Source organism: Perna viridis, chromosome 1 (genome assembly GCF_037379345.1).
Source record: "Perna viridis isolate PV_CMFRI_1.1 ecotype Kerala chromosome 1, ASM3737934v1, whole genome shotgun sequence".
Classification (NCBI taxonomy): domain Eukaryota; kingdom Metazoa; phylum Mollusca; class Bivalvia; order Mytilida; family Mytilidae; genus Perna; species Perna viridis.
The window spans coordinates 1,693,608-1,712,959 of record NC_142445.1 but is presented as its reverse complement, the minus strand read 5'-3'; the positions used below and the strand labels follow the sequence as shown (position 1 = coordinate 1,712,959).

General features: G+C 31.7%; 2 protein-coding genes across 13 annotated transcripts in view; one reads left to right on the top strand and one right to left on the bottom strand.

Moving 5' to 3' along the window:
* LOC148626802 (putative tetratricopeptide repeat protein 41) overlaps positions 1-13,536 on the bottom strand; it is a 52,727-nt gene extending 39,191 nt beyond the window's left edge. For 3 of the 12 annotated variants that reach the window (XM_088595024.1, XM_088595721.1, XM_088595640.1), the window contains exon 1: positions 13,410-13,536. The gene's annotated coding sequence lies outside the window, so the exon portion shown is untranslated. Of the gene's footprint in view, positions 1-152; positions 285-316; positions 745-2,775; positions 6,434-6,470; positions 6,536-7,173; positions 7,226-7,543; positions 7,586-13,409 lie in introns of those variants that run through there. The other 9 variants (XM_088595234.1, XM_088595443.1, XM_088595480.1 and 6 more) reach the window with 9 other exon arrangements.
* A 120-nt stretch (positions 13,537-13,656) lies between these two features.
* Positions 13,657-19,352, top strand: part of LOC148626801 (uncharacterized) — a 28,802-nt gene continuing 23,106 nt past the window's right edge. The window contains exons 1-3 of the mRNA XM_088564629.1: positions 13,657-13,825; positions 14,601-14,697; positions 18,888-19,029. Coding sequence (XP_088420755.1) covers positions 13,774-13,825; positions 14,601-14,697; positions 18,888-19,029 — 291 coding nt within the window. The 5' untranslated portion in view covers positions 13,657-13,773. The remainder of the gene's footprint in view (positions 13,826-14,600; positions 14,698-18,887; positions 19,030-19,352) is intronic.

Sequence of the window (19,352 nt, the reverse complement as noted above, 5' to 3'; positions counted from 1 at the left end):
AAAAGACCATGTACATAAAATTAAAATTTGAAAGCAAATTTAAGAAAATCAATCTAAATTTTATTAAAAGGTCTTAGAATAAAGAATTAAAGCCCATTTATATTACAGAAGTCAAACAGTAATTCCCAAGAGGTAAACAGATTCTGACTTACTAGTAGATACTATATTTAGTCCACAGATAACAACACAATATAGTAAAATCCCTTTAACACTAAAAATTTCAAAAAAATACATGCAAATACCATTTCACCCCAAACTTCCAGTACAAATACATTCAATGTTCCAATGTACATACAATTCTTGTTTTAAGATTTACCTTTAAATCAATACTAGTGACTAAATAAGATTAACTGTCTTCTATAAACATAAACACTTCAATACACGCAATATTAAATGCTTTGCTAGTAACACAGAGTAACTAATCTCTTCCTGAACCTTGGACAATAAATAAGATTTAAAACTATCGCTTGCTAAGACAGTTACAACAGAATGCAACCAATCAAATTACAGACTTTCAAGTCAAGTGTGAATAACGCTCCTTAAAAAGATATACAATTATGGTATAATAACAGAATGTGAATTGCCAGCTGTAAACAGCTACATATTTAAATAAATATTGTACAGAACAACCATATCACCAGCCGTAAAGAGCTACACATGTAAATACTGTACAGAACAACCATATTGCCAGCTGTAAAGAGCTACACATGTAAATAATGTACAGAACAACCAAATTGCCAGCTGTAAACAGCTACATATTTAAATAAATATTGTACAGATCAACCATTTTGCCAGCTGTAAACAGCTACATATTGTAATAAATATTGTACAGATCAACCATATCGCCAGCCGTAAAGAGCTACACATGTAAATACTGTACAGAACAACCATATTGCCAGCTGTAAAGAGCTACACATGTAAATAATGTACAGAACAACCAAATTGCCAGCTGTAAAGAGCTACATATTTAAATAAATATTGTACAGATCAACCATATTGCCAGTTGTAAACAGCTACATTGTACAGATCAACCATCTGCCAGCTGTAAACAGCTACGTATTTAAATAAATATTGTACAGATCAACCATTTTGCCAGCTGTAATCAGCTACATATTTAAATAAATATTGCACAGATCAACCATATTGCCAGATGTAAACAGCTACACATGTAAATAATGTCCAGATCAACTATGTTGCTAGCCACATTATGTAAGTTGTGTAAGACTGAACAACAGTTCTCAAATGACTATTACCCAATATGACATCATTAATATCCAACACCAAATCAAATATTTAATAACCCCTTTCTTTTATTAAAGATTGTTCTCAATGACTCAAAATAAGCAAGTGTGAATGTACCAATTAACATGATGAAATACTGGTACAATTATGATCAAAAGTAAACAAATAAACCAGTAGTACTTATGTTTCTGAGACCTTAACCCTCATTTTCTATTTTCTACTGAATTACAAAATGCATAAATACAATAAAAGCTGTGAAAAGTCACTTATTACAGATTTAGAAAACAGCAATAAATCCTATTAGCAAAATTTTAAACACTTCTAGACTAGTCCAAATGAATTTGGTAACTTTAGTCTTAACATGTTCAGTTTCTTTATTTGTGATCGTTCTTCAGATAGTAACCCAAGAAGGTTAGAGATTGTTAAATTTGTCAAAAAGGTGGAAATAAAATGGTCAGCAAGTTAATGTACTAAAGTACTCTAAATCTGTTCAAACTCCAGTGATTCAGCACAATTTAACTGCTTTTTAATTCATCATTTTTTACAATGACAAGAACAATAACCCATGCAAGTACCGGTAGTTGTTTATACAACTTTTATCTGTTGCAAAATTTTTGCCATTCATACTCTGCACCATTCTCCAGGTTATCACTTTTCTCTATCAATTACTCTATTTGATTTTTAGCATAAAGTGCAAAAACAGTCAATTTTGACAGAAATGGGCAATAATTCTTTCAAGGAGTCATCTTGTGAATGAGACAAAATTTTAATCACATACCTCTTCTAATTTTAAGATAACACCAAAAATAGAACCCTTCCTACATTAGATATGGAGGGCATTTCATTTTGATCACATCCCAATATAATTTTAAAAAATATATAAAGCCTACAACAGTTCTAGGTTTGGAGAGGAGATTTTAAATGACAAAGGACAGAGGACAAGTGATGGTATCAGCTTATATGGTCATTAGGTCCAGGCATGAAAGTAGAATATGTAGACATCCTGGTGATAATTTCCTAACACTAATAACAATATATTAAGACAAGGTGAGAATGCTTATTACTGACAATTTAAATTTTTAATCAATTTTACCAAACATCAAACAAAAATACTTCAGGCTAAAATAAATATTTTAAAGCCAAGCCAAATGTAATAATTCAATTTAAACCTACATATATCAGACTCCAATAGAAATCAGTTAGACCAAATCCTTAAATCCCATTAAAGATGAGACAAGTTTATTAACTTCAAAAAAACTAAAACAGGAATACTTATTTTATCAAAAACAACCCAAACTACAGGTATTCAAGTGCTAAAATTTAAATATTATGTTTTGAATTAAAAGCATATCCTTCAAGCTAAGTGGATGATACATTTAAGTGGAAAATACAATCAATTTTCCTTTAATTTTGTTCATGCACCAATGAGTCATAATACATGTAAAACTTGTGCACGTAAAAAAAATTCTTCTTCTTAACAGTTAGGATGCAGAATATATTTCACACAAAATCTTTTGAACATTGATAGAACACCTGGGTGCATCATACTTTCAGATATTAGGACACAGAACTGATTGGAGCTTTGCCTCACTGTGATTTTTTGTTGGTATGCCTGAAAACATCCACACTCTCTAGCCAGTCAAAAGTTTGTTTCTATAATAGAATATATAAATTTCCATTTTTATGAATAATATTCAAACAACAAATACACACTGTGCCAAACGAGAGTCCAATTTTCAATTCACCCCATAGAATCTGTACAAAATTACATTTAAAAAAAAAAAAAAAAAAATTACCGGTATGAAGCAATTTTAAAGAACATTCGATCTTATGAAAGAGAATATCTGGGGTCTGGTTAATAAATGCAATGATTAAATTAAGATGAACAATAAAATTTAATCGTTTGATTTACTAATCACTCAATTAAGTTTTAATGACTCGCATGTAGATTGTTTACGTCACTTTTTTTTTTGACAAGTTAAACTTATTGTTATTCCAAAGTCATCTTATTAAATCTTAAACCCAAAAAACACATATAAACTCTCTGTTAATGAAGTGATAGGACAGATTCACAATATTTTTGGAGGAAATGTAATTTCATATAAATTCTGTAGGGATTTTTAAAATGGAACTCACTTTTGGTATAGTGCTGTGTACATCAAAACAGAAGTAAAACACAAAAATACCAATAGATGTAAAGGGAAGTAAATCAAATCATATATTATACACAGTTGAGTTTACTAGTAGCTATGTTTTTTTTACTTGGTAAAGCACTTTCACATATTATTTCTATATATACATATACATGTACTTACATTTTATCTACCTGCTTTAAACGATAAAAGTAATATTAATAATTCTTTACCTTAGGCATTAAATATATTATTAGAAGAATGATTAGATTTTAAAGGAAATGGTAGGATTCACCTTTTTAATTCTCTAGTGTCAATTTATTCATGTAAAATTTTGAAGCAAGATCGTTGGAAAATAAATTATACCAGTCAATTAAAATACAAATAAAAAGCCTTGTCTGGTGCAACATGATACAACGCAGCCAGTTGAATTCTGTACAATTGAGGCATGTTTGGACACAATATTAGATTTTGAAACACTAAACATAGATCTGCTTCAGGGTGCATTCATGGATCTCTGGTACCTCATTATCTTAAAAACTGTATAGTGTTAATTTGGTAAGCATTTTCTTAAAGCTGTTGTATTTAGGCTGGATATTCATATGGAATCCAAGAAAAAAAAATATTTAAAAATTGCATCAAAAATAAAAAAAAGACAATTATTTAGGTCCCTTATAATTTGATAACTCTAGAAGATATCTGAAATCTGATTGAAAAACACAGGCAAAGATTTTCATGAGAAATCTAATAAAAAAAATTCTAAATCAGACCAGAAATAAACAAGCCACATGTAACATCAAGTAAAAAATACTTGTTTCTGGCCCCTTATCTTTACTTGGCTAAAGTCACAACCCCAAAAATCAATCACAGTCTTCCTTTGTGGTGTGGCACTTTGTAATACAATTAAAAAAAAAATCCTTTACCAACAGTCAAGCTATTGTCTACGTTTCTGGCCCCCTTTTTGGTCCCTAATTTATGAAAAGCTCTTTACCCCAAAAAATCAATCCAAGTCCATTGTGGTATAGAATAATGTGCCACAATCTCACAGACATTCCTTTTATTGGAGCAAAATTCAATGACATGATTGTTATAGGTCCCTTTTTTTGGCCCCTAATTCTAAAACAGTTGGGGACATAACCCCCAAAATCAATACCAATCTTTCTCTTGTGAGTTGGAACTTTGTTACAAATTTTTTAAAGATTAATCAACTAATATTCAAGTTATCGCATGAAAACCAAGTGTATGAACAAAGACGACGAAATGGACGATGACAGGGCTATACTAATGTATGACTGCAGTCGTATAAAAACACTTCTGAAGTTCTGTTAATCATATCATGTAAATTTGGAAATTATTGCAAAAACGTGTGACATGTTTTAATTGCAATAATTAAAGCATGCATTTTGCAATTATACATTGATTTTAAGTTTTCAATGCAGTAGCTAAAAAGTAACTTGTTATAAAACTGGCATCTTTTGGACCATAGAAAAAATAAACAGGGAATAAAAAGAGGTTGTTGGTCAATTTATGTTTATCAACACTTGAAAAAAGTTATTTTTCGTCTTCCTTTGAGGGAAAAATCAAAACAGCAGTACATAAATATGGATCCCTGAAAGTCATCATGTTATGCTTATGGACACCTCAAATCTATTCAGATAAATAAACAAATTTAATTAATTTTTTGAAGTTATTAAAATGAATAAAGAAGGATATAATCATAGTACATCAGTGTATTTAGATGTACAGAAGAAAGCTGTTGACATCACAGGAAAACTTACATGACAAAAGCTGAAAAAGAACTTTCCTGATGTTATCACACACTGATGACCAAGCTCTGTTAAAACTAAATTTCATCACTGATTATGAGATATGTATTAACCACAAAATTTAAAATGTTTATAGTCCAGTCAAAATATATTTTAAACTTTAACAAACTGCAACAGAAAATGTTTTGATCAAAATATGAAGAATTATCATTTAAATTAACCCAGAAAAAGTGTTACAAAATAGGCATTTTTTAATTTCCTATGGAAGAGTACTCAAGGGAACCAAGGTTATAGCAGTAATCAAAAGAATGCAATCCAGGGACTAAGACCAGACATGGAAAACAGACATATACAGCAAAAAACATAAAGTAACTAAAATCATACATACAAATTAACAAAAGCAAATGAGCAACTCGGACTCCATTAAAAACTGGGAACATGGATCAGGTGCACCGGTAGGGTAAGCTTCCTCTGCTTTTCTATGGAAATGAACATTGAAAAGGGGAGATAACTCTGTAAAAATGTTTTTGTCTAATTTTTGTTCCTTTTTCATAAATTTAATGAAAAGAATGATACTCAGATGGAAGTTTTTTCCCTTATTGATTCACTCCTATAATATCCTGCACATTATATGTAACATTTTGAAATCAGATAAGTACATTTGTATATTTAAATTTTTTGAAAATTTAAATCAATGAAAAGCATATTTTCAGGCACTTCCATCATTTGAATATTTTTTAAAAATTGGTAATGTTTTTTATGCAAGCTTTACCTTTGTTATCTTCCTCTTTAATCTAGAGGACTATCTCTCAGTGAACAACATACCTGGTCTTCAGACAGTGTCACAAAAGTGCCAAGAATACTTAGAGGTATACATTTTGTTATTTTTACTTCTGTATGCTGACGATACAATTATACTAGCAGAGTCAGACACTGCATTGCAGAATGCAATAAATGTTTTTTTTTTTTTTAAATTATTGTAATATGTAGAAATTAAGGGTAAATATTAACAAAACAAAAATCTTAATTTTCTTCATATGTAAGTGTAAGAATAGATATATTTTAGTTTATATTGATATTGTCTCCAGTTATTCTTATCTACTATTACTATTTAACTACAATGGCAGTTTCACAATGGCAAAGACATATTTATCAGAACAAGCTCAAAAAGCATTGTATGTTCTTTACAAAAAGATTGATAAAATTGCAATCCCAATCAATTCAAGTTATCTGATACTTTGATTAAACCTATTTTATTATATTCATGTGAAATATGGGGATACAAAAATTCAGCTGTCATAGAAAAAATACATATACAAGTCTTACATACATATTTTGGGTGTTCCAACCACTACTCTATCAGAAATGGTTTATAGAGAGACTGGTCAATTTCCTCTGGAAATAAAAGTTAAATTGAGAATTTTGAATTTCTGGGTGAACATGTTAAAAAATGAAAACAAACTGCATCATAAAATGTACAAACTATTATTTTCTTTGCACTAAACTGGAGCAATTCGCTCAAAATTGATACATTTTGTCAGATCATTGCTAGATGATATTGGTCTCAGTTACAATGTATGTATGGAATAACCAATGAGTTATAGATAAAAATGATATAAAATGATATGTCAAACAATTATTATGTGACCAATTTGTACAAAAATGGCACAGTGATGCCAGTCAAACATCTAGAGGTCAATTCTATCTATCATTCAAAGTGAATTTTGGAATTGAAAAATATCTGGTAAAACTTAAAAGGGATAGAAGTTCTATCCCTTTTAAGTTTTACCAGATATTTTTCAATTCCAAAAAGAAGATTATTCATTTGTAAATTACTCACATTGAACCTGAAATTTCTAATTGAGACAGGTCGCTGGAATAGAATTCCTTGTGATTAATGTATCTCTGTGAATCTAGAGCTATTGGTGACATTATACATGTATACATGTATGTCAGAATCCAGAAATCAGGCGATTCAGACTTATGTATATTCCCAACTACTATTTACAAAACCCTAGTGAAAACAAACTTACAGGTTTATTGACTTTTTGTAATGTCAGAGTCTGGAATAATCTTGCAATTTTCCTTCAAAAGATAACTAAATTACTTTAGAACTATCTTTGTTAAGTATATCCACCAGATATGAACTATATCCCATCATCGTTTTACCATGTGCTGATTGATCCATAATGAACATGTGATTATTAAAATACTCATTTGCCGTTTCTATGTAATTACTTGTATATATTGTGTATCATTCATCTAAACCAGTTTGTCAATGCTTTGTATATGTTATTGTCTGCCTCTAGTGCAACATGTGCTGTTTGAGTATGAATAAAAATCTTGAATCTTGAATCATTAAAGTTAATAAAATCTTTTAACCATGAAAAGTAGAATATTTACTTCATCATTTTCATAGAAACTGGAATTCTTGAACTTCATTAACTAAAAAAAATAGACACATGGTTAACTATTGAGTTTCCAAATCTAAGTTGTAGTTTAGTAAAAGATATGAAAACTCCTTTTAAGTAGCTGATGATCCTCTAATCAATGCTAAATGTCTAATATCATATGTAAGATTTAGTTAGACTTTTTTCTGTGCTAACTTTGGCCATAATGCTATATTTTGCTAAATTGACTGCTGTAACATATAAGCACTTTTGAAGTGACACATTACTGCAAAAAAGTATCATTTTTGAAATGGTGCAATATTGTGAAAAACATTACTTAAGTTTGTTATATATAAATATTTCTTAAGGGTTTATTTCAATGGAGTCGGTTCAACACTCAAGGAAAATGCACCTAGGGGGAACAGACCCAATATCATTTCAAGGAGAATGCACCTAGGGGGAACAGACCCAATAACATTTCAAGGAGAGTGCACCTAGGGGGAAACAGACCAAATAATATTTCAAGTCGAATGCACCTAGGGGGAAACAGATCCAATATCATTTCAAGGAGAATGCACCTATGGGGGACAGACCCAATATCATTTCAAGGAGAATGTACCTAGGGGGAACCCAATATCATTTCAAGGAGAATGCACCTAGGGGGAACAGACCCAATATCATTTCAAGGAGAATGCACCTAGGGGGAACAGACCCAATAACATTTCAAGGAGAGTGCACCTAGAGGGAAACAGACCAAATATCATTTCTAGTCGAATGCACCTAGGGGGAAACAGATCCAATATCATTTCAAGGAGAATGCACCTATGGGAAACAGACCCAATATCATTTCAAGGAGAATGCACCAAGGGGGAACCCAATATCATTTCAAGGAGAATGCACCTAGGGAGAAACAGACCAAATATCATTTCAAGGAGAATGCACCTAGGGGGTAACAGACCCAATATCATTTCAAGAATGCACCTAGGGGGACAGACCCAATAACATTTCAAGGAGAATGCACCTAGGGGGAACAGACCCAATATCATTTCAAGGAGAATGCACCTAAGGGGAACAGACCCAATATCATTCCAAGGAGAATGCACCAAGGGGGAAACAGACCAAATATCATTTCAAGAATGCACCTAGGGGGAACAGACCCAATATCATTTCAAGGAGAATGCACCTAGGGGGGAACAGACCCAATATCATTTCAAAGAGAATGCACCTAGGGGGAAACAGACCCAATATCATTTCAAGGAGAATGCACCAAGGGGGAACAGACTCAATATCATTTCAAGGAGAATGCACCTAGGGGGAACAGACCCAATATCATTTCAAGAATGCACCTAGGGGGAACAGACCCAATATTATTTCAAGTAGAACGCACCTATGGGGAACATCCCAATATCAGAGGTACATTTTGCTGTGGCTTTTTTGCATAGAAGGTGCAGAGTACATCAATCATTTGATCTATAAAACCTTGAACATGTAATATCAAGAACTGTTTTATTTTTCAATACAAAAAATGTATGTATAAATTGAATGTCAAACCATACTTCTGTTCCAACTTCACATACAAATATAAATTTTGTTCCATTTCACTTTTTTCCTAAATTTTTAAAACTGTCCAAAAGTTAATTTGCATTAACATTAAAAAAACTATAGCAACAGATTATTTATTATTCTTAGATAAAATCAATTTCAGCTTAAGAAAATAATTTCCTTGATGAACATAAGATTTAAAAAAAAACTTGACACTTTTATCAATTTGAATTCTTGCCGCCAATTTTACTTCCTGTTTTTTTGTAAGGTAAACTATTAATAAAAGGATGGAGAATTTGACTGATAAGTGTGTTAATGGAACATGCTTAACACATTTTATGCTTCTGAACTCATTACTGCAGGAACTAAATTTCCTAAATGCAAATTTATTACTAAATATCTTTCAAGGCCAAAAAGGTGTGCCTCAAATCTTCAATTGATATGGAGACTAGATCTCAATTCTATTTCAGTGATAGGCTGGCGACATAAGGTATTTTGATCCTGAAGGATCAAAAACCCAAAAAGGGAGATAAAAAGTTGGCATCAAATTACCGACCAGTTTGCCTCACAAGTATCACATGCAATATTATGGGAAACTTATTAGGCAGAGAATAGTTGACCACATGAATAAGTAATGATCTGTTTAGCAATGGGTAATTGGGCTTCACAGAAGGAAGGTAAACAACCAGCTCTTGATCATTGGCCAACAATATTAGACAATGGAGGTTCAATAGACTCTATTTACACAGATTTCATTCAAAAAAATGCCTCATGGACAAACTTACATCTAATGGAATCAGCAACCAAACTGTAAAAAGGGTCGACGACTTTCTGACTGATTGCAAACAACAAGTACATGAAAATGGAAACTTCTCATGATAGCATGATGTTTCAAGTGGAATCCCTCAAGGATCAGTACTTGTACCCTTCTTCTTTGTGATATTCATAAATGACAAACCTAAATGTGTGGTTGCTGATGATGCCAAACTATATAGATCTATTGATACAGTAGATGACTGTCGTAAATATTGCAGGAAATTAACATAATTGTAAACATGGTCAACATTTGTTTCAATGTCTTTTGGTTCCGTTTTCTCCACTACCTGTCCGTTCAGTTTGTCTAACAACTTTGTCTTCTCCTTCAAGTTCTTATGAGCAACTAGCAATTCATCTATGTCAAATGTGTGGTTCTCCTTCGCTTCGTCGAATTTCCATAATAATCTCATTACTGCACTCCTATTCCAAACTAAAACTGCTTTGAGCTTTTCCATTTTCCGATTTGCCCAACGGTCGTGGCACCATTAATTTCAGGGATCTGGCATTGATCGTGTTAAGAAAAAAAAACAGCATGTATAGTTTTTACATTTACTTTTCAATCTCCATTTAATTTCCCGCAATATTCACAACAATGACATTACAACTGTTCAAAACGATACAGACAGTCAAGTTATATGGAGCAAAAAATGGTTACCTAGATTCTATCGTGAAAACTGCAAGGTATTACACATGACTACAAAATCTACTTCAAATATCAGTCAAGATTGACGTTATTCAAGGTCAACATATGAAGGATTGAGAACTATCTTTAAAACCATCCAAACAGAAAACACTGGGGTTACAATCGATTCCAAATTAAAGTTCAACCAACATATTCAAATTAAAGTTAACAAAGCCAACCAATTAGTTGGACTCAGGAGGTCCTTTAAATTCCTGGACTATAAATCATTCTACTATTCAAAGCCTTAGTGCATCCACAGTTAGAATGTGCTCAAGTTCTAAAGGAACAAACTGATCTCCTGCATTTGGAAGTTCACTAGGTACATGTAGGTATGCTTAGTAGATTTTGAAAAAATGAAAAATTAATGATTTGATATACATGAACGATGGACCAAAAACAATTCTTGAAGATGGTTTAAAAGGGCTTCCAGGGACATGAATTTTCTCCAATCCTGACATGACATCACAAAGGATTTAATGTCGATCCATCCCCTAGTGGACCCAACCCCAGTCAATTCATCCCAAGCAGATCCGTCCTCTTTTCAAAAGTCGATCTGTCCCCAATCATAAACTCAATGCATTATGCATTAGAAATTCTTACAATTAAAACATTAAACATAAGTATTGAAAAAAAAAATCCTATCCTTTATGTATTTTCTTACATCTTACAATTTAAAAACGAATAGATTATAGTTCATAAAATAATATTATATGCTCCCGAAGGGAGCATTTATGGTTGTATTATCAACTTTGTTCAGTATACTTATGGCAAGAAAAAGCATCAACGTCCGGTTTGTACCTTCATTTTCAGGAGCTGAAAAACAGCATAATGGCAGCTTCATTTGTGTATACTTGTATATATGTGATTGAGAGCCAAACCCGTCTCGGAAAATATTCGGTTTCGGTAATTAAAATAAATATATATCGAATCATAGCTATTCCAAGATAGGGTTCATTATAGTCTGCAGTATGGCACCCAGATGTTTATGAAAATTACATAATCAATATTACCTATCTCAGGTCATAAAAATTGCAAAATGTAAACGAAACAAAATGAAATGAAAATAATCGATAAAAGAAAGAATTGAAACTATTCGATAAAATGAATCAAATCGTAATAAAAACTTAATTACATGATACAAATCGAAACTAAATCGAATAAAAGAAATCTTTTAAGATGTTTCGCAAATTATAAGAACCATAATGTTTACCAGTGCCAGACAATTTGACCCAAAGACATTTGGGACCAAGACAAACAATAATTCCTTATGAATGCCAGACATTTCGGCAAATAGACATATCAGACCATGACAATTAGTATAATGCTTTAGGACATATATCATTACAAAATTTACCATATTTGAAGGTTATAAGTATGATACATCAAATCAGAGCTGACAAAAATTATCAAAGTTGTTTTCAATTAATGTTTCTTTGGGAGCATTAAAGGGTTTCACCTTCATCAAATTATCATTAGTATAAGAATTAATTGGGTTACAGTAATTACATATGATTCTAAATGAAAAGTAATTAGTCAATTTAAGTCATTTTTTTATCATTAAAGGGTTATTTTCCATTTACTTGTTTTTTGATCAAGATTTCTGTGAAGGTATACATGTTTAAATGAAACAGCCTGAAAACCATGTCTTTATCTCTAAATATATACACTTAACCTTATAGTTTCTTCATTTTAGATACTACCTTGAAAGTGTGATGACTGTAGCCATTAATGAAATTTGAAATAAAAAACAAGTTTTGGTATATGATACTAAAATTGTATGCACTTTATTGGAGGGGACAGAAATACCAGGAGACGGATCTACTGAGGATTTAACAAATTGGGGACGGATCGACCTGCTACCATCACAAAGATCATGTTAATAGACCAAGCTATTCCAATGATGCCAAAATACATTTTTGTACTTATCGATATGTTTCTTTGGAGACTTTCAGGTTTCTTCTGTCTTATATTTTATCAGTATATTGCATATTTTAATTGTCGAGAGTTCCAAAAATCTTGATTTAATTAAAAAAACTATTCCTTTCAAGATAATATTAAAGGAGAAGACTATGTTATTGTGCAAGCAATGAATATCGAAACTAATCTATTAAATATTCATGAAAATAAAATTGAAACAAAATGATTTCCTTTTCTGAATTAATTAATCGAGATTTACAATTAGGAAATTTGAATTTCCCGTGCCTATGGGCGCCACCATGATCGGTTGAACTGTGACGTCACGAAGTCAGTTTGTAAAGTGAAAGTAAATAGGTAATTGATTACAATGTCCGTAAGAAATCACAAATTTGGGACTTTTCACCTATACATGTAATTTCAACCCAAAATAAATAGCAGAAGAGATTGTGGCATAACATGCAAGCAAATGTCAGACATCATTAACGAACAATGGGATTTGCATCAGTACCAAAGCGACTTAGTGATGTCATGAGCCAATCGGAAGCTATCGGTACAAATCAATAAAGTCTGACTATGATCTTCCTTCAGACAGAAGAATTCTGCAAGATGGCTATCCACTTATATCTTAGGATTTAGAACTTTGCATAGCCTTGAGCATTTTACAAAAGCGCATTTTGCATTACAAGTTATTTACTTTTATTTACATGGGTATGATTTATCATAACAGCCTAACTTAATGCAAAGGTAGTCTTTCCATTTAAAAATAACATAAATCTATCAACTCATCAGGTGAGCCACCGTGAGGAGTCAAAAGTGCATCAATCATTCAATGTATGAGCTCTCCGACTGTATATAAGTGTTTTGTTTAACAAACCCTCAACGAAACCGGGTTCGTTCCTTTCAAAAATAATTAATAATGCACCTTGCATGTTTAATGCTTGGGTAAGTCTCTCTTTTTCATCTCCATTGACTTCATGTAAACTAAAATATTCCGGAAGGAAGTTGTGAAACGGAAGTTACAGGCCCTGTCATCGGCATGAAATTTGCATACGTAAATTTATCCAATCAATGACAGCCAAGTTTGGAGTAGCCGGTCTTTACTTGTGAGGTTTTGATTGGTCCAATCCAAGGTCGTGGTGAAAGTTGATTGGTTTATTTTACCAAAAGGGAATCCCGAAAGAACTAGGGGACAGACGAGACATTTTTCACATGTTTTGAGAAGAAATTCATTAAGTATTTTGACAGTTGTGAATTTGGCAAGACCAAAAGCGAACGTTGTTATAACTATGAGGTGGAAAACGTTTTATTTAGCACTTGTCGGAGTACTATTTTTTAGTGGTAAGCGTTTAATTTGTAGCCGGTCTCTACTCGGGTATCGAGCTTCCATCATGGTCATGTTTTTTGCGTGCCTCTGGAACTGCTTGGGCATAATTTTAGCCGCTACTTTCATTATTAAAGAGATGAATGTAGAAATCATGGCACTTTGAGAATGCAGCTTTACACATAGAATTACAAAACAATTAAAGACTGAAGTTGCTTTAAATATTCATGGCATTGTATTTCACTGTCAGTGTAATTTGATTATTTGTGTTCTCCGAGACTGTCAAGTGTCAACAGTGTTAAGTATATTGAAAATATATATATGCGTCTTTGTCATGATTGTTTTAATTGCTATCTTTTGATCTTGGTAAAATACATAAAATTAGGTTCAAATGCAAAGGTGCTATTTTGTGTTATAATAAGTTCCTGTCAGTTGTGGGACTGCAGAATCTCCCGTTTATTTTATACAGTTAAAATGTAGGAACAACTAAAAATATTGTTATAATACTTAAACACAAATTTCTTCCAAGAGAACAAATGAAAAAGTTAAGTTGATGGGTTATTTTACTGTACATGTCTGTTTTCCAGCACATTGACACTGGGACTACATGTATATAATATTACTGTAAACATTTTATTCTATTGTGTATGAAAATATAATAGCAGTTTCAAGTGAACTGAAGTTCCAAAGTTTTGAAAATATTTTACCAATTTATTCAAAATAACAAACTTGGGGCAGTTGCCTTCATGGGGAAAACTACATGTATTCTTTACATTTCAATATTCATTACAGGGGCATGTCTAGCTGATGATGATGATGGAGCAACTGTTGAAGAAGACATTGGCAAAAGTAGAGAGGGATCGAAGACTGATGATGAAGTTGTACAAAGGTATTGTTAGTGTAGTCTGTGGTAACCTAACCTTGATTCTGAAAATAAGCTGTTGTTCAGCATAAAAACAAGCATTGCATCAGAGTTTTCAAAATAATCTAGTAATATTGTTTGGCCTGTGGAACAGAAAGTTAACTTATTTTGCTAAGACAATGACAATCTTCACAACAAACTTTCCAGTTCACAGGCCCAAAATACATATTTCAGAAATTTTCATATAGTGACTGTTGGCCTGTAGTAGTTTTTACAAGCCCATCTCCATTTTGACAAGGCTTGGGCTTCCTACTTCTGCTTAACCATGAAGACTGCAATGATACATGTGTATATTCACTTCTAATTTTACCAGCCTGGGTTTGACACTTTTCTTGCTAAATAGCTCATAGGGCTTTCTGGTAGATAAATTAGGTAGCCCGAATGACTATCAATTAAAATTTCAGGTTGTTCTCTTTAAAATTAGGCCAAAAAAATATGTCTGTTTCGGGTTTCCCAATTGACCCTATTACATTTTTTCTCCAAAATTAACAAAATCGGTAATTTCCGCCAAAACTGAAAGTGCGTTTAAAACCAGGTCACAATAACGTTTGAATAGGACACTGATTTATATCACGTAAATCCAAGCATATTACTGATGATGAGCACAATGGAAGCCACAAGTATCATGACACTAAAATACAGTAAATGCTGTCACCAAGAAAGCAAATCTCTCGTGTCAGCGCTTCCAAATAGACTGACTGTACTTACGAGCTTTTGGAGCTCTATCACGGAGAAGTTGACATAAAAACATTTACAATAACTGTTAAGTACAAGACAGATTTCACCTCCAAAGACGATGGATTTGAGATATATGGTAACGTAACCTTTTTTTCGGTACCAGACATACATTTGTACATCTATAACATACAGGTCAGACATTCTTCACACTCAAGGTTTAATAAAACAAATGAATAATATATTTTGATAAGACTTTATTCATATAAATATGTATTTTTCACTTTGTCTTTCAAAAAATACATCAATGTTACCAAACGTCAGAAATTTGTAACTTTTTAAAATATATTTGCAGGTAATATTTTAAAATACAAATGTACAGTGAACTTACATTTTGTTCAAAATTCCTACAAAAAATAAGTATATTGTTATAAAAGACATGATTAATAGGTGGGTATGTTAAAAATTAAACTTTCTACTTAAAACCATACACTTTCATGACTTAAACATGATGCTATTTTACAAATATAGGCTCAACTTTAGTCAAGAAAAAATAAAATGAAAAATAAAATACAATGAAAATTCCTACCTACCTACCCTATTTTTGGGAGGAATGTAACCCTAAACAGACATTTTTTTGGCCTTCGGTAAGCACAGGAATACCTAACCATTGTTTCTAGTGTTAAAAAGTCTTACCTTAATTCTCCTTCAAGTTGTAACAGTATAAGACACATATAAGCTATGGTACAAGTTATAATAATATTTGGAGAATACCTGTAAAAAGCTATTATTCCTTACCACAGTTATACAATAAACAACTTGAAGTCTTTATGTAAGGCTGGGATTTATGGTCAGTGGAAAGAGATAGTAGGTTCTTTTGCCACTCCCCTTGTTAAGGCAAAGAAAAGAAGACCTTGAAAGATAACTGATAATTTAACACAGACACTTTTACAACTTTTTGTGTGGCATTCATTGTAAGTTTTTTGACCTGAAATTCATGGTGATTAAGATAAAATGCACATGATGAGGCTGATGAGCTTAATGTTCAACTTACATGTACAATGTAGTTGAGGTCTCAGTCTGTACAAAATACAAAACCTATTTGAAATAGTTAATTGACTCCAGTACTCATTTTTCTCTTGTACTTGTCTAACCTCATTGTTTACTAGAATGGATGAAGATTCTCTTAATAGAATCTAATACGTATGTATCACCCAGGTTCATTTGGTGGTAATTAGTTAGTAAGCCATAATTAACTAATCTGAAGAAAAAGTTTTTCCTGTTCAATGCATTATGTTTTTGACAGATACTACTAAAGATATTTGATCAACATTTTGTTACAGATATGCAATGTGTAGTACATGTTCAATCTTGAGTCATCATTATCCATGTACTTGTTTAATTTAGCCAACGTGTATTTGAAAAGAAATATTTGAAACTGTTATTTTAATCTTCTGTAATTATTTTTACTATGCATTGTTTTTTGTTTAAAAAAAAACAAAGATTTATCAAGATAGTGGAACTTGAGGGTTAATAGAAGTAACAATTCAGAAGATATTTAAATTCAATAGAAATTCAATAAAATGTTAATAATTATGGTACATGTACATGAATGTTAGGAACACTTCCAATGTGAAGATGAGAATTTAGGGTGATTGGTCAAGGATTTCACATTTTAAGTTTATTAGTCAATTGACATTGATTGAAAAAAGCTTTTACTTTTGTACATACTAATAATAAAAAATAAGGATTTACGTGATAGTGGAATAGATAGCTGACAGTGATGACAGAGTTAGCCTTTATTCTTGTTGAGAATATTTGTAGTCTGTTATGCATCAGCTATTTATAATTCTACCTACACTTGCCAAGTGTTGATGTTTGCATTGTATTGCATTTTGTATCATAAATTGTGAGCACAGAATTAACCAAAATAAAGCATACCAACCTCATGGTATTACCCATCACAACCCTCTCCATAGTAATACACTTTTTTATTGATTCTTAAACATTAAGATAAGCAAATGAAGAAGATTGTGATAATATTAGTTACTTTTAGATAAACAAATATGAGATATTACAGATGCTATTTGGCATTCAAATATTAAAGAGTGCACTACAGTAGTGTTAGTAGTCTACCCAGAAAATGTCAAAATCTATACATCTATATACTTATCTGAGTGCTGGTTTAATTTTTTAAAACTTTACAGGATGATTTATGATCCCAAATATTTACTTTTAAAAAAGATACTTTTTGGCCAGTCTCACAAACTCGACTTGTATAATAATTACTTCTTCTGTTCTTGAAATTATGATAAAGCAAAATTGTAAATATATGGTAAAGCAATATTCTTGTATTATCAAAATAAAGAGAGTGTTTGTTGAATAAAAAACAAAATTATTGCTCTTTAATATAAAAAGAACTAGTGCAACTACTCTAGAACATTTTGGATTAACTTTTATATGTAATGGATTTGTAAAAGTCATTAATCCTGACCTACATTTTTGTATACATTGAAAAATTAATAAAGGTGTAGTTATACTCTTTAGGGGGTCAAATCCAAGAGGGACATGGACATGTTTCAACCCACCTGTGTAATTATAACTGTAAATACAAGTAAACTACATAATGTAGATAAGATGTAATCTTATGTTTGTGTTTTTGATGTTAATTGATGAAGGTCATCTGTTTATATGTCTAGATCAGATAGAGACTGGTTGTACTGAACATGGTGATAATGATTGATGCCAGGGTTTTACCAATCAATTGTTTACACATCTGTGTTCTATTATCATTGCATATCTGTCCCATAGTATTTCCAATGTTGTGATATACAGTTGACAAGAGTTCTGAAATGCTTTTTTTTTTCTTGTCCATTTAAGAAAGTTGACTACTAATGTTGTCATGTTGGCAGATAAAAGAAGCTCATTAATCCGATAAAACATTCATACTCCCACATTGACAAAAGTTGATGTGTAGAAAATAAACCACTTACAAAAAAGTGCACTGTCTTAATGATAATAACTACTTGCATTATGTATGCCTGAATTTTTGCTGATATCAGCATGTTATGTGTAAAATCACAAGATGATTAACAGAAACAGGAAATCTATTCCATGATAATGGTACCAAGCTTTGTTTGATTTCCATTTACTTTTGTCAAATAATAAATTTGCTTAGCCCATTTAGAACAATTGTAATGTGCAATTGGTTAATATTTATAGAAAGTATTCAGTGTGATTAAGTTGATATTTTGTAACATGTGTTGTGGTATTTGGTTGGTTCTACTTACACAGAATTAGTATATTTTGTCAGCATTATAAACATGAAGAACTTCTAAGAATGTTTTTCTTTCCTTTGAACACACCACTTGATTGTGATTTTTTTGCTGACTTTGCAACTGAATTAATCTGATTACAGTGTATTTTAACAGTCCCCTTCCTATCAAGTAGATGTGTATCTACTCAAATGATTTTTTTTTCAGGGAGGAAGAGGCCATTAAGCTGGATGGGTTGAATGTGGCTCAGATGAAGGAACTCCGTGATAAAGCTGAAAAGCATGTTTTTCAGGCAGAGGTCGATAGAATGATGAAACTCATCATCAACTCATTGTACAAAAATAAAGAGGTATTCATTACATCACCTGTCTATGATCTGTTAAGATAGTTTCGTTCCAGGTAATTGATTGGAACAATAACCTACAAAATATAGCAGTTGGTTTGAAAATTTAATGAACTAGCAATAAGGAATTCAATAATTTGTTAGCTTTTCATTGCTCTTTCTGACTGAAGAAATGAAGTTTTGTTCCACACAATTCATTCAAACTATAGTATATTAGGTAATAGTAAATCAGTTACTTTAATTATATTATATAGGCATTTTTCACAAGCTTCTTCTGATATCAGTTTTATTACATAATCATGCATGTGTTTGAGGTATTTTTAAGTTCA